General features: G+C 42.3%; 2 protein-coding genes across 4 annotated transcripts in view; one reads left to right on the plus strand and one right to left on the minus strand.

Moving 5' to 3' along the window:
- The window catches only part of LOC116842520, a 64,203-nt gene that overhangs the window by 46,512 nt on the left and 2,221 nt on the right, over positions 1-15,470 (minus strand). Inside the window, exon 3 of the mRNA XM_032811859.1 lies at positions 8,884-9,150. Within this exon, the coding sequence (XP_032667750.1) occupies positions 8,884-8,959 (76 nt within the window). The 5' untranslated portion in view covers positions 8,960-9,150. The remainder of the gene's footprint in view (positions 1-8,883; positions 9,151-15,470) is intronic.
- LOC116842510 (tau-tubulin kinase homolog Asator) overlaps positions 17-15,470 on the plus strand; it is a 34,040-nt gene continuing 18,586 nt past the window's right edge. For all 3 annotated transcript variants that reach the window (XM_032811832.1, XM_032811833.1, XM_032811836.1), the window contains exon 1: positions 17-4,244. The gene's annotated coding sequence lies outside the window, so the exon portion shown is untranslated. The remainder of the gene's footprint in view (positions 4,245-15,470) is intronic.

The following is a 15,470-nucleotide window of genomic DNA, read 5'->3' on the forward strand; positions in this document are numbered from 1 at the left end:
TACTATCAGAACTTCCGCTTCGAGTTCCGATCGAGTCTGAAGAACCTGTGGGACAGCGCTCAGCGATTCTGGTGAGATATCTCTGGCGGGTGTGCGGCATAACATGCATACGCGGCAGGCAAGATCGAGGGTCTAACGTCGCGAAGCGGTCCCCATCAGCAGATGAAAGCAGCGAGAAGATCGAGAGGCGACAGCGAGACGAGCGCGCTCATCCACACCGACGTAACGAAGCTCCAGACATCGAAGTCTTTAGTGCGAACTCCAGAAGGTTCTCATCGTTCACTCTCGAAGCTGAACAACGCCTGCCTATATTGATCCCGAAACTTTGTTTGGGGACACGCAAAGTCCACCCCCCGAGCTCAAATTCGAACGCTGCAAGCGACGCTACGACACGCTGTCCTATTTTCGCGTGACTAACACGATCGCGAACCTCCACCTGCGTTTTCATTTCGGGAGATGTGAATCCTCGAGGAGGTAGACACTACCCCTCCTCCCCCCCTGAATCATCGCCTCCGTTACGAAATCGCCGCAGTGGACATCCGCGAACATATTCCGGTGAACCTACTACCACCGCGACGCACTAAGACGAGTCATACGAGAGGAGGGAGAGACGAGGGAGACGAAGAAAACGAAGAAGAGGAGGAACAGGAAGAAGACTCGCGATTATCCGGCAAGTGAAACGTGTGAAAGAACGTTCGGGAGAGATGCGTCTCGCGGGAGGATCAAGTGCAATGACGTGACGTTATATTGTTTGTCGTCACGTGTGTACGGTGTTGTCGCTAGGTTGCAACGCCTGGTACGTATGCCGCTAATAATAGTAAAAGAGGAAGGAAGAAAAAGGCGAAAAGAGCTGTGCAATAATAAGAGGTTGTCGCCGGTTCTCGCGTGTTAAGTTTATATACGAAACGTGGCGCTCCTTTGCGTTTAAGCATGAATTCTATTCGTTAGTTAGAGAAGATGACGAATCGCCGTTGTCCGAAGCACCGACTAACCTTCGTTATACGCCCCTCCCTCTACTTAGGGTCCTGTATTATTATTATTATTATTATTATGATTTCCTTTTCCCTCGCGTATATCCTTCACGTTCACGTGTAACTTGTTGTCGCGCGCGATTCGCTTTCGATCGATCCCGCGACATCGTTATAAGTAAGCTCCTCGAAAAACAAATAGTCTAAATAAAAGAAAAAAAATAAATATGCGTACCAAGTACACACATACACACCATTCAGCTATTCTGAGCTAATCGAGCGCGTAAGATAACGCGCAAGCGGATGGAACGTTCCGCGACACGAAGAAAATGCGCTGAGAGATTTATTTTTTTCACGCACGACGAGAAAGAGAGAAAGAACGTATGTTTGTTTGTTTGTGTGTGTGTGTGTGTGTGTGTGAGAGAGAGAGGGAGAGAGAGAGAAAGAAGTCTCTGCAGATACAGGATATTAATATAATTACATTATACATATTAAATATTATAGAAAGAATATACATGCACGCAGAAAGAGAAAGAGATCCCACTATAAATCACATATGACATGAGCGTCGTATATGGCTTTTCGTCCGCTTCTTGTGAGAAGAAGCGAGGGAAACGTATGGATATATTAAATAAACAAAAGCTTGCGAAAGCCACCGCAATGCAATTAAGTGCTAACGTTGCCGAGCGCGACCGCTAATCAAGAGACACAGGTGGGGAAGCGCCTCGCTGTGAGAGATCACCGTGACTTCTTCCTCTCCGTGTGTAAGCGCAGTACACGGCGAGAAAAAGGGAGAGAGAGAGAGAGAAAAAAAGAGAGAGAGAGAGAGAGAGAGAGAGAGAGAGAGAAAGAGAGGACATAGTTATCATAAAAGATTATTCTCTCAACACAGACATATCTCGAGGATTGCCCCCGGCTTCTTAGTAAAAACGATATAAAGGCGTCGTGTAAGTGCATTTTAGGCAACCGTTTTTAATCGGCAGCTCGTCGCGCGCGCTCGCGTGTAGATACGTGGTTTTACGCATTTACGGGGACGGGGGAGGGGGCGGCACGGAGAGGCTTTTTAGATGAATAAATAAGCGGAGGGACAGAAACCCGCGCCGCGCGTGGCTCGACGAAATGAAATTCGCACGAGGTATCATTGATATCTCGCAGCTCGGTACGTAAGTCGTGACGATGCCCAAGAGGAAGGATCTCGTCTTCGACAACGGCGTGTACGTGTGTTCCTCGAGACGCTCGCTCGATTATTAGGATTTTAGTAGGCGTTTTAAAAGCGAGAGAAGCGCGTGTATCACGAACTCGCACGAATCAAAATTGCGATTTTTTAGCGCGGCCGATCCCAGATCTCAGCTCTCGCTTTAGGTATTAACTGCGTACTGTATCGCTCATGGCGACTCGTTCCTATATATAAATGTCCGAGAGAGCTATATCCTGCAAACAATCTGATGCGACGGGTGAAAATTAACGACCCTTCCTCGCTTCCCCGCGCCGTTACATTTCGGGATTAGTGAAATTTCGTGCGCGCGCGAGAGAGAGAGAAAGAGAGACGGCGAAACGCGACAGTGTTGGTTCTGTCGAACGAGTGGGAGGGGGCTGAAAGGAGAGGAATTTAGTACGTATCGAGGAGACCTGAGTCGAAATGTTGACTCTACACTGATCACGCAAATTCCGTCAAGCTGAAAGGACTAATGGGGATGCTCGAAGTACACCACTGTGTAACTACTGTTTTTTGATCCTACAGATGCTTATTGATCACTATTTTGTCCTGAGCATAAAAAGAAATATTCATTTGAAAGTCATTTAATTTTCTGAACTTTTAATTTTAACTTATCAGACTGCAAACAGAAACTGCAACAAGCAAACGTTAAATGATCTAATAAAGATTAACAGGCAAATTGGAATATGACCCAATAAACCCTCTTCTTTCATAATCTTCTCTTCTTGCTATGTCTTGTTAAAAACTTCATTAAAATTTGAAGATTCAAATGAAGTGAAAGTGAAGAAGCTGTGAGTCTCGTCACCGATGTATCCTGCATCCTGGAGTCAGCTCTTGGCCATCATCGTGGTCAGATGCTCAATGATACCGCACGAAAATAAAAGTCGATAAAAAGCGCGGTTTTAATCAAAGCTCGCATACTAACCGGCAGTGACCGTCAGATATTAAGAGTGACACACTGTCGATATGTATTACGGGTGTTGACATGCAATGTCCTATAAAATTAAAATCTCGAAAATTTAAACATGAAGTAATACCCTGAAAAGTCATAATCCCGAAATTCGAAATTAATTTCCTGAGAACAATTTTCCTGAAATATTGTGAAAGTATGCAATATCTCCGAAAATCTACATATAATTCCGAAATTTATATCAAGATAATTATTATATATCAAGATTATATAGAGATATAAAGAATTTTTCGAAAACAAACATATATAACAAACTTATGTTTATTGTATGTAAACTCTATAGATTAAGTTCGTTAAGTATCGATTTCTGGTACGCTGCGATATTTAGAAAGAATTATTTTTCAGGCAATTATATCTCTGTTTTCGAGCCTCGGCTTTATAGCTTTTCGGCACCTCGTTCATTTACAATATTTCGGAAAATTTGTTGTTCGAAAAATTATCTAGGTAAATTCGAACTTCGAGTTTACAGTTTCTAAGGATATCACTCAGTCCCAATATTTCGGGAAATTGCCTCAGTATTCTGATTTCGAGATTTATGACTTTTCGGGGCATTCCTCTATGTTTCGAATTTTGGCGTAAAATTTTTAGGGAATAACATTATGGATGTCCACACCGTTGCGACTGTTACGCGCGCAAACGTCTTGACAGTTGATAATTTGACCATCGAAAGTTCCGAATGTTTGTGTTGTCATCTCTCGGCTGTACAGTGATGGGTGACGACGGTTGTCGATCAATGACGTAGTCCTTTGTGTCCATTGTTTTGGCAATCCCGCGCGTCGCGCACCGTAACCGGGACTTACTCGTGACCGAGTCGTTACGTCTCGAGCCGACGAGCACGACGCGCGGATCACAAAAGTAGTTCACAATTCTCGTCGGCTAATTGAAATATCACGGCGATTTTTGAGGTGTTTCGTCGGGAGGCTCTCGTCGCCGCGTTTGTTAACACGTGCTTCCCACACGATCGAATCGCATCTACACGAGTGTCAGTGTCAGTGAGTATCCGAAACCACGGAGCAGCCGGGAGCCAGGATGCTAGATCGGAAAGCTAGAACGGAGGACGCAGAACACAAGCAGCGATATATATTTCCAGGTGTGTTAATGATTTTTCTTACGCATACTTTTGATTTGGACGGTCGTTCGACGAGTTCACCGAGAATAAAGGAATGTGCCGTCATCGGGAGTTGAAGAGAGAGTTTAGAATTTATTTTTCTTCTTCTTAATGACCTGGTAAAAAAATATTCATCATTCAATATTCAACATTCTTTCTCAAACTATTTTTTTACAATTTTATATTCTGTCACAAAGTATCTTATATTATCCCTTCCTTTTCCACATACATTTCCTTTTTCTCACCTAATTAATATTTGTTATCCTCTTCAGCAATATGCTGTAACAAAATGTTAAATAATTTTTGAAATCCCAGTCCCAAAAAGGCGGAAAGTAGTCATTTCCTTCAAAGTAATCGTTTACTTCAAAGTAGTATAATCTGTAAAATATTATATCTCAAGAATTTCTATTGGTCCTTTAAAGAGAGTCGACGGTATTTGCGGGATTCATGTAGAATCGAAGTTTCGATTGGAGATGCTGTTACGAGCTTGCGTTGCGGCTCGATAAAATACGAGCGTGAAGTTTTATGAGATCGTTAACCCTTAACTATTTTCGATTTTTATAGACGCGTAGGCACTTACAATGACGGTTTCAAGGGTTATCGCGAACTGTCTCTAGGCTATTGTACGACTCCTTGTCGACACTCGCGCAAAGTGAACAGAAGGAAACATCAGTGTCTGTATTTACTTTGTTTTTTCTCTTTTTCTCGTTTTTTCTTCTCCGTCGTTCTCGAAAGGAGACATTAGTCTCTCCAAAAATCCGACGCCTTCGATCACCGCGAAAAACGAATCGTCTAGAGCGTGCTTCAGTGTCAGTAGTTAAGGGTTAAACGCACAGAGAGATTTTTCCGCGTAAAAATTATCCGTGTAAGCTTGACGCTCTGTCGGTGCCCCGAGTACGAAATACACCCCTAACGAGAAACGACAGGAAACGCTGATAAATGCCGCAACTCGGTCGAGATCACAGCCGCCGCGACCTTTCGTGCGCATCATTCGCGTCACGAAGGTGGTTATTTTCTGGATTCACTTGACGGTGTTGACGAATTCTCTGTTTGACACTTGCGTGGGCGACGATGAATAAAAAGAAAAAAAAAAAAGAAAACATAAACCGGGCTTTTGCAATACGAAACCGCGAAAACACCTACTGATGTAGGGGAGCGAAAGTAGTAGAGAGAACGTTGTGTGCGTTGTGCGCGTGTATGAGAGTATGAGAGAAAGAGAGAGAGAGAGAGAGAGAGAGAGAGAGAGAAATAGTGCGAGTGAGCGAGAAAGAGAAAGAGAGAGAGAGAAAGAGCGAGAAAATTCGCGAACGACGAAGGTTCTCGTTACATAGAAAAAAATGAATGTGGTTTAGTATTACGATACACATACACGAGACATACACACACATACACACACACACGAGGTATAAATTGAAATTAGATATAAGCTTGCGATTATCTATTTACTAATTGCAGTTAAATATAAAATCTACTCATACATAAGTATATTGTAATAACAAATGGGGGCGGGGGGGTAGGTGGAAAGAGATGGTTCGAGAAAGAGAGAGAGAAATGGAGAGCAAGAGAGAGAGAGAGAGAGAGAGAGAGAGAGAGAGAGAGAGAGAGAAATAGAGGGAGAGAGAAACAGATAGAAAGAGAGAGAAGATGAACAAAAAATGGAAACAAATTACCGGCCATATTAAACTAGGATTTTATATTGCGCAAATTTGTGGATGAGAGCGGAGGAGAGCCAAAGCACTCGGGTAAATTCGTATTAGCATCGGGCGAATGGTACAGTTCCGCGTGTTAGGATACCTCGGAACGAATCTCTGTCTCCTGTTTCGTCGCACGCAAGCGAACCGTTTGACCGGCTATCTGCGACGTGTCCACGGCGAATTCGCGAGCCGTCGTCGGAACACGAAAATTGAATCACTCCCGAGAGTGAAGCACGAAGAGTGAATCCGCATCCCGATCTCGACGGAAGGCGACCTCGTCTCGGATAGCCGCGTGCCGCTTCGAAAGTGTCCTGCTCGCAGAATCGCACGCGAGCGAGCGAGCGGTCCTGGCGCGCGCTCGTGGAAGTCTCTTGTACGAAAGAACCGAAGTACTCGCTATCTCTCACGTGTCTCCGACTTATTTTTCGATTCGCTTTTGCGCGCCGCGAGACTGCGCGAGACGGCGCGCGAGCGATCTCGCGGACGCTGCCGCATCGTCCGCGAGAGAGGCACATATCGGCGCGAAAGCACATGTCGTCGTCGTCATCAGCCGGAGTTCGATCGAGTTCGCCGCGAAGCCACCGCTTATCATCACCGCTTCCATTTTTGGTCCCGAGAACAACTCGGGAAGCTCATCGCTCGCGGCACCTTTCCTCTCCTTATTCTTTCCTCGCGACGGACTCGAGAGTCCAGCTCCAACTTCGGCTCGATGCGGCGACGGCGACGTCGTCGGCTCGTCATTCGCTAACCTGATCTCATTCGGAGGACGGGCAATAATCGATTATCCGGTCGATCCGTTTGAATCGCGACGATCCACGTGAAGCCCGTGTCGGACTAGAGTCGCATTTCAAAGCGTCCTTTGAAGGAAGATTTTCCTGAAAATCCGTAGTATACGGTAATGTATACCACAGACTTTCAGTGAAATCTCTTCTTCAAAAACGTTTTTGAAGGCAACCTAGATATTGAGGATTGCGCGTTAACCTCTTTAGTGGTGATTTAAAATGACTGCGCGATCCCCTTCAGGACGGGTTTTTATGTTTTTTTTAATACATCCACGTTTCTCTTCTCTTTATTGTTATTTCTTTAAGAATTTGTAAAAATAGATAAGATATATTCCCAGATAACATGCATGTCTAAAAGATATCTTTTCGACATCTTTTAGACATGCATGTTATCCGGGTTCAATTTGTATTTGCTATGAGGGTAAGAGGAAAATGTTAATAGTTAAATCATATGTTTGTCCAATTTGAAGGAAAAATAAAGACAGACATAATATGATTTAACTGTTAGTTAGCTTATCAAGAAGTTGGAAAAATCGGCTCTAAGTAAATCGAAAGGAATTTTAATATTTATTAAAATTTATTAAAAAATTTTTTAAAAATATTCATTAATATTTATTAAATTACTGCTAAACTCACTTTTCCGAGCATTCCACTTAAGGGGTTAAAGATTAGAACTTGATCAAACGAAGCGAATTGAGATCGCAAGTTCAACTCGTCGAATTTCAATATTTAATCAGTTCTCTGTTTATTATACATGATCTAACAAGGGCTGAATAAACGCGCGCTTTTTGCCCGATAATCTCCGTGCGCTCGCGCGCAGATCGCGGAGAACGTCTCGCCGTCGCAGGCAGGTCCGGTGCAGGCATTATACAAATCCCCGATACACCGTACTTTTAAGGCATTGTAAGGCTAGGTTGATATTATAGGAGATTTTTATACGATTTATAAGGCAATGCAATGCGCGGTCGATTGATTGATTTGTCTGTCGCACTCATTTCCTTTTGTCGACGCGGGATTTCTGTTGAATTGTATGCACGGGTGCGCCGCACTTCTTTCCACTCAGAAAAAACGTTTTGCTAGTCCAGGTAGAATTCCAAGTGTCACAGTCAAAATTTATCGCTGTTTTTTGTATCTGCTGGATATTGTCTGTGGTATGTGGAATTTGCAGCAGCAGCATTCCTGCAATATATTCTGCGAGCAAATTTAAGCGGGTGTGATGATCACACATGATCTCTCTTCCTCTACAGTTATTTCTATAAGAGGCGCGACTAGCTTTAATCCGCACGGAGAGATCGGCTCGCTAACAGTTTCACAGATAGTTCAAATAGAAATTCTATCTCTGTGATTGATTTAATACGAAACATATGCGCGACATCGCAGTGTCTACTAATCATTCATCCATCTTGACTAATTTCTCGAGATAATTTTCGCTATGGCTGCAAAATCATTTTTTTGAGTGCCGGAGTATGCACCGCACGCGCGAGCATTACTCTAACGACGCGAGTTCGCGTTATCTCGACGGCAACCCGGATCCGAGGCTTCTCGGGCGTGCCATGTATGTACCATCCTATCACCGTAAAAGAAAAAGAAAGAAGAAACGGCGAACGCGGATTGTCTCGGCGCTCGTTCTCGCGTCGTCTCGAGTCGACGCGCTTCACCCTACTGTAAGACACGGAAAAGCGCTCTTGTTCCGTAAAACTTCTCTCAAGTCGTTCATTATTGTATACATATATTATATACATACACATTATCGTGCTTCTCTCTATCTCGCGTCCGTAATGTAATCATCGCGCGTCTCTCGCGATTTCTCTCCGCGCGCGACCCTAGCCGGCGAGTCGCGCGCGCCTAGCTGGCATTCTTTACCTCCAATCTGTCCGCACTCTTTGACCCTTCGTAGGCCGCGCGACGACAAACGACGAGGTCCAATTAGTTAGGCAAGATTTTTTCTAGCGAATGCGGGAAAAAGGTCGAGAGAGAGAGCGCTCGTCGCGGCGTCAGCCCTGCGACGCGACGCGTGCCGACCGTGTCGGAGACGACACTCCCGATATAAGCCGCTTTTCTCTTTCATTAACGATATATATGTATGCATATATTTAATATATACATATGTGTATATTGTTGAACGATTAAAAATCGTTGACTTACCGCTTGCGAATGTTGACGCATCGTTGATTGCACGCTCCATCGCCGGGTCTCGTCCGTCAGCACACGCACGTGACATGCACGCACACTCCACACATCATCCGCCTTCTGGTCCCCTCAGCGTTGTTCGCGTAGACCACGTAGGACAGGATTAGCGAGTGGCATGCGGGACTCTAGAGATCGTGCCTAGACCCGCAGCAGCAGGGTCGAGGACGAGCACGCTGCGGGCTTGCACGCGCGTCGGGCACGCAAAACGCCATTCACACGGGCCTGAAATCACAAGACGAAGATTGTCGGACTTTTCACGTTTGCTCGACTTACGGCCGCGCCTGTCCGTTCACCGAGAAGTGGCAACGAGTAGATCTCGAATCGAGGCGCGTCGAGACACGTTGATTCAGAAATCGATACGAGCCCGAGGTGGCGAGAGAGTTTCCTCGCGTCACAGGTCGTGGTGCACGTGTGCGTCGACCATAGACTTATAGAATAGACTAGCGCACGCTTACAGGATGGCTGAACCTTGCTACTAGACAAAGTACTCAGATTTGAACTTTGATTAATATTTGTCACCTGAAACTTGTCTTATGTGAGTCACTCAAATTTCTGCTCAGAGTTAGATCCAAGTTTTTTACTTGAACCATATAATATACGCGATATCACATTTGTAATCGCAATTTAATTGAAAAACTCTCATCCAATTTCTGAATTCAAAGCATCTGAAATTCTGAGTATCTCACTTTACGAAACGAGTTTTAAGTAAGGATTACTAATACGGGCTTTGGAATTAGATGTGAGTTTCTCAGCTTAATTGCGATTACAAATGTGATATCGCGTATATTATTCAAGTAATAAAACTCAAATATAAGTTTAAATTCAGATCTTAGTATCTCACGTGTTTCAAGTTGTGACTGTTGACATGGACCTATGAGGGAGCGATGTAGGAGAAACAAAAGAGAATGTGACATAGTGAAAGAAAGAGAGGACACATTGATCATGCGATCGTTTCTTCTTCTTCGTTCTTTCCACTAATTGTACAGTTAGACAACGAAAGTTGTCTTGCTCTCCAGAGTTCCTCAAGTCAGAGTTGGGACATCGACTGCTATTCGTAGGGAAGAAGTGAGTGAGTGAATGAGAGAAGGAGAGAAAGTTGCAGCGTGCTTTGTCATTTCGGTCTTAGAGTTACTACTTCACTTCTGTTAGAGTTTCTCTCGTACTCTCACTCATGTCATCTCTAAAAATGGCGGACAGAATGCAGATCGATCAGGAATCATCATACTTTGTCCTAACTCTGACCAGAGGAACTCTATTACTCTTCATTCATTGTTTTCTCTTACTAATGCTGACTTCATTCTTCCTACAGCAACGTATAATCTATTCTATATGTCTGTGGCATCGACGTCGGATCGACGCTCGACGATCTCGAATAATTGACGACCACGTTCGAAGAATGCTTTTACCTATTTCCTCTCTCGTTTTCGTTCTCGGAGAGTTGAGTATAGTGCCACGAAGAAATCTAAAAGCGATCTAAAACCTCCCTCGCGTTACGAGCTTCTATCTTAGTAGTCGCGCGTTAGTATGTGCTGAATATTTAGTGACGTCCAGACAAACTGACAATAACGGCTGTGAGTGCGGTATTCTTTTCGAATGAGGCAAAAAAGAAGAGAGAAAGGAAGAGAGAGAAAGAGAGAGAAAGAGAAAGAGAGGAGAAATCTATTCTAACGTAAACCGTGTTGCGCTCGATTCGTCTGTGCGCGAATCGAACGATTCAGGCATTCGGATCTAACATTTGCTGCTCTCAGTGCTAATGCACACAATATGTATTAATGATTTAAACGTGACATAATTACATGATAAAATGAAATGTGTTATAACATGTTAAGAGGATGCTGGATATTGACATAATGCAGCTTCGTAGGTCGCGTAGATTGCACTGTTTTTCTATTTGGTTGCATAAAATTGCAAATCTTTTCAAAAAAATACAAGAAAGTAAAAGTACAAATGTCAATGCATGAAAAGGTATGAAATATTATATCAAAAACAAAAAATATTTTATTAAAAAATATTTATTACACCACGTATATATTGTATCAGAAATAAAAAGAAATTATTAGTAAAAAATTGTTTTAGCACAATTTTTAGTAAAAATTTTTCATACAATATTTGGTACCTTTTCATGCATTGATATTTGTACTTTTATTCTGTAAGAATATTTACAACTGTATATAATTCCAATCAAATTGGAAAACAGTATAACTTAACGAAACTGCATTATGTTGATATCCGACGTTCCATTAATACGCTTCCATTTTTAACGCATTATACTAGCAGTTTAAATGATCACACATATATGTGTAAAGTGTTGTAACTTCAAATATCGTCTCTCAATGTTTAAAAGACGTTCCTAAACAATATTTATGGGTTAAAGCGCCTGAGTATTCGTTGCAGCCATATTGGATTATGACGTCACGTCAAGTGAAAAATGACACGCTGAAAATGTTTACGTGCCATTTCCAAATAAGAAGATATTTGAAAGAACACTTCAAATCACTCGAATATACTTGTAAAATATTCCGTAAACTAACCTTTTTCTTGATAGTCAATAAATAGCCCTGAAATGACATGGCAAAATCACGGGGAAAGATAGAAGGTTACACGTTAATTTTATAGCTATTTATTGACTGTCAAGAGAAAAGGATAGTTATCCGAATATTTTACAAATATGTTTCAGCGATCAGAAGTGTTCTTTCATAGAGATATCTCTTTATTTAAGAAATGACACGGAAGAATTTTGGATATGCGTTTTCTGACGTCATCAATCCAGAGTTCCGCAGTGAGTATCCAGAAGCCTTTAGAGACGGTGCATGAGATTAGAACACACATACGTGTATTAATGCAAGCTGCCAGTAGAGCGTGTTAAAATTGGAGGCACGTTAACGCGCTATTATGACATATTTCATTTAGCGGCATCATTTACCGATGATCACTTGGACCGATGTACTCGTGCGGGGTGCAATTTCAAACGCCATTTAATCCGCTTTGAGATCCGCAGAGTACTACGTTATTACCGTTTCTCCTCTCGCGCACTGCGCGCGCAATCTCCGGAAATTCGACGCTCACCAGCCCTGGCAGCGGCATAACTTCGCAAAATGGTATCCGACCCGGTTGTTTGAACCACCGCGGTTCAGAAGAAACTTCGTCAACAACCGGGGGTCGCCGTTGTAATAAACAGCAACACACACATACACCGCACGTGCGAAGCAGTCGTTACTCTCTACGCGACTCTTGCGCAGATCAGTCGGAAACGCTGAGATTCCGAGAGCACTCGCGGCGAACTATTTTTTTACGAAGAAGAATACTGAGCCTGCCCTTTGCGATCACGCTGAATTATACTACCGATAGTAAGAGGCCGATCATACACATCAAGAGCGACGCGAAACGATTGGATTTCCCTTCGTGCGCGAACAATGAGCACGGCGACGATGAATACGCGCGATCAATCGTGCGACTCGAGAGAGAGAGTATCTGAAGCAGCCCGTGTCACATTAGATCGCCGATTGTATCGCGATTGACGATCATGAAGTAGAGACTGTCTGCATTTAATCGATCGCGAGCAATGTTTTGGATATATCTTTTGATTTCGACGTATTTTGCAAGAATTTTGGATATGCATTCCCTCGCTCTTTTGACGTCACAAATCAAGATGGCCACGGCGAGTAGCTAGGAGCCTTAGAAAATAACGAAAAGTAACGGTTGCGTTACGAAAGAAAATATAACGCCGTTACTTTTTCGTGGCAGATAGAAGAAAGTAACGGCGTTATCAAATTGTTACCGAAACAAAGTAACGGTAAACAGTTAATTCCCAACTCTGAGCAGACCATTGTCTAATTAATCTCATTCGGTGACTGTTTTGCTCTGATTGGTAGAAGAGTAGTCACTGATTGCTAATCGCAATCCGGTCAATAACCGCTAGTCTGACACGGGTTTTAGTCCCGATCTACAATGAGTGTAGTAAGCTTTGAGCCTAAGAAATTGACCAATCACAACTGATTATTCTTCTATAATTCGACTATGATTGGTTATTTCTTAAAGCTTAAAAGTTACTATATCTATTGTAGATCGGGACTTACGGACCGGGGCAAAGTAAGCGAACCGCGCGACTCGCTTTCGAGCGATCGAACAAGCAATCGATCGATCGCGCCGTGGCGCCGATAGTCGATCGCGGGGCGAACTTTTACGCAACGCCACGGTGTTTTCGCTCTCTTCACGTGCGCGCGCGGGTGCACGACAAAGAGGGTGAAGTGTTTGTGGAAAGATACGATTGGAAGAGAGTAAGTTTGCGTTTTTGACATTTTTACACACAACCCTCGTTGCACACTGGACCTTTCTTTCGAAAGAAGAGCTCTCATTGAATTTCATTCAATCATCGTGTCTGATGTGCAACGGGCATTAAGTGCAAAAGTGTCAGGAGTGCAAGCAACGCGAACGAAACTAATGTTTGCGACATTTAACGTTCGCGGGGGAAGTCGAAGGCTAAGTTCGTTCTCGCACGCTTCCATGCTGAAGACGTCATTCTGTCTTTGATATGTAATGAGCGACAAAAGTAGAATGACGCTTTCAGCACGAAAACGTGCGAGACGAGCTCAGCTAAAGTGGCAACGCGGCGCGAGGATTCGCGCGAATCGTGACGCGCCTCGCGATTGATTCTCCGTACGATTTCGCTCCATATCGATATTACACATCATACATCACACAGCAGACAGAAAGACACCCGCACACACACACACACACACACACATACACGTGCAGACACGTACAAATACATCTACATTACGTTATTCACTTGTAAAGTTTGATCTGCAATATATTCTTTGCTTCCTGTTTCTTTCTCTTTGTCGCATTTTGATTCAAACCTTAAAGCCTGATCTACAATATGTTCCTTGCTTCCTGCTTCTTTCTCTTTCTGACTCAACCTTAAGCTTTAAGCCAGAAAAAGATAGAAGACAAGAAACAGAACGCAAAGAGAATATTGTAGATCAGGCTTTAAGCCAGAAAAAGACAGAGAACAAAAACAGGAAGCAAAGAGCACACTGTAGATTAAGTTTTAGGGTCACTAATTTCATTAGATATCGGTTCATATGCTGCATTCTGCCACGCGTTGTCCCGCACACGCGCATCGTTTACTTATTGCGGAGCGAGCTCAGAACGACGATGTACAGTTTTAGCGCGGAACGATTCAATACTGGTACTTGTCACGCAATGACCATGAATTATTATGTACTATTATTATTACTATTATTATTATTGCTATTTATTATTATTATTATTGCAAAAATATATCGTTAGTTTTCGAACAAACGAATGAACACGAGGGGTGGGGAGATAAAAATTGTAACATATTTGTTGATGGCCAATATCAAATATGTATAAAAGTAATAATAATGCAACATTACTAATAAACAAATATTACTAAAACCGCGTGTGTTTCGTTACCGATAAGGTGTTACCCAAATCCATCGGATCAAGATAAAGTAATTACCGACGGGACTGACTTATCAGTGCTTTGCGACTTTCATTTCAAACCCAAGGATAATTACAGAACACCGGCAAAATTATCGACTGTTTCCTCATCAATTTTGTAACTCTCATTCTTCAGACAAACTCTATAGATTATTTACAGTCTGTACACTCTAAATTTCTTTGAGTGAGACTTCACTCCAAGGTAGTGAAAATTGCGTCAGTCAAAGTTACAGCGAGAACTTCAGTCCAAACAAGTGAGAACTCTCTCCAAACCAGTAAAAATACTGCTCGCTTGGAGTTTTCACTCGTTTGAAGTGAAATTCTCACTCTAACTTTGACTGGCGCAATTTTCATTATTTTGGAGTAAAGTCTCACTCCAAGAAATTTAGAGTGCATAGATGATCTCATACATAGTTCGAATTGGCTACACGTAGACGAAGAATATCATAATTTATGGGTAAATGCTTAATCCTGCTCCTGAGGCTAACCTTACTGGAAGAGACGAAGACTTTGTCGTAGAATAAAAAAAATTATCATCATCTCACAAATTACCGTCATTTCATATTTTTCGGCATTTGTCCGAAGCACGATACAAAATGCAACAATGCTTCGTACATTTTAGATCCTACACTGTTAAATATTGGAGGGTCAAATTTAAACCAATTTTCTTGAGTTAAATAATATTTAGTTATTTTTAACTATCATGTGTATCAAAATTTACTATTTTAACGCAAAACATGTGTTTAAAAAAACAACCACATCTAATCAACCCATTTAAAACAATATTAAGTCATTTTTTACTAAAACAAAGGTTACATTAACGTATACATAATAAAAAATAAACTAAATTTTAGTCAAATTTAATACATTTCTTAAGTTAAATTATTTAACTCCATTACATTAGTTAAATTAACGACATATTTAGTAGGAGCAGTGGCGACTTATAGGAATGGTTAAAAATAACTCAAATTGAGTATAATTTGACACTACGGATTTAACAGTGTAAACAGCACAAAATCTCCAACAAATCTCCAAGTACGTTTTCAGGACATAGGGACGTTCTTAGAACGTCTTTA

The sequence above is a fragment of the Odontomachus brunneus genome, unplaced genomic scaffold, assembly GCF_010583005.1.
Source record: "Odontomachus brunneus isolate Ranch 3 - 2012 unplaced genomic scaffold, Obru_v1 Obru_scaffold_025, whole genome shotgun sequence".
Classification (NCBI taxonomy): Eukaryota; Metazoa; Arthropoda; class Insecta; order Hymenoptera; family Formicidae; genus Odontomachus; species Odontomachus brunneus.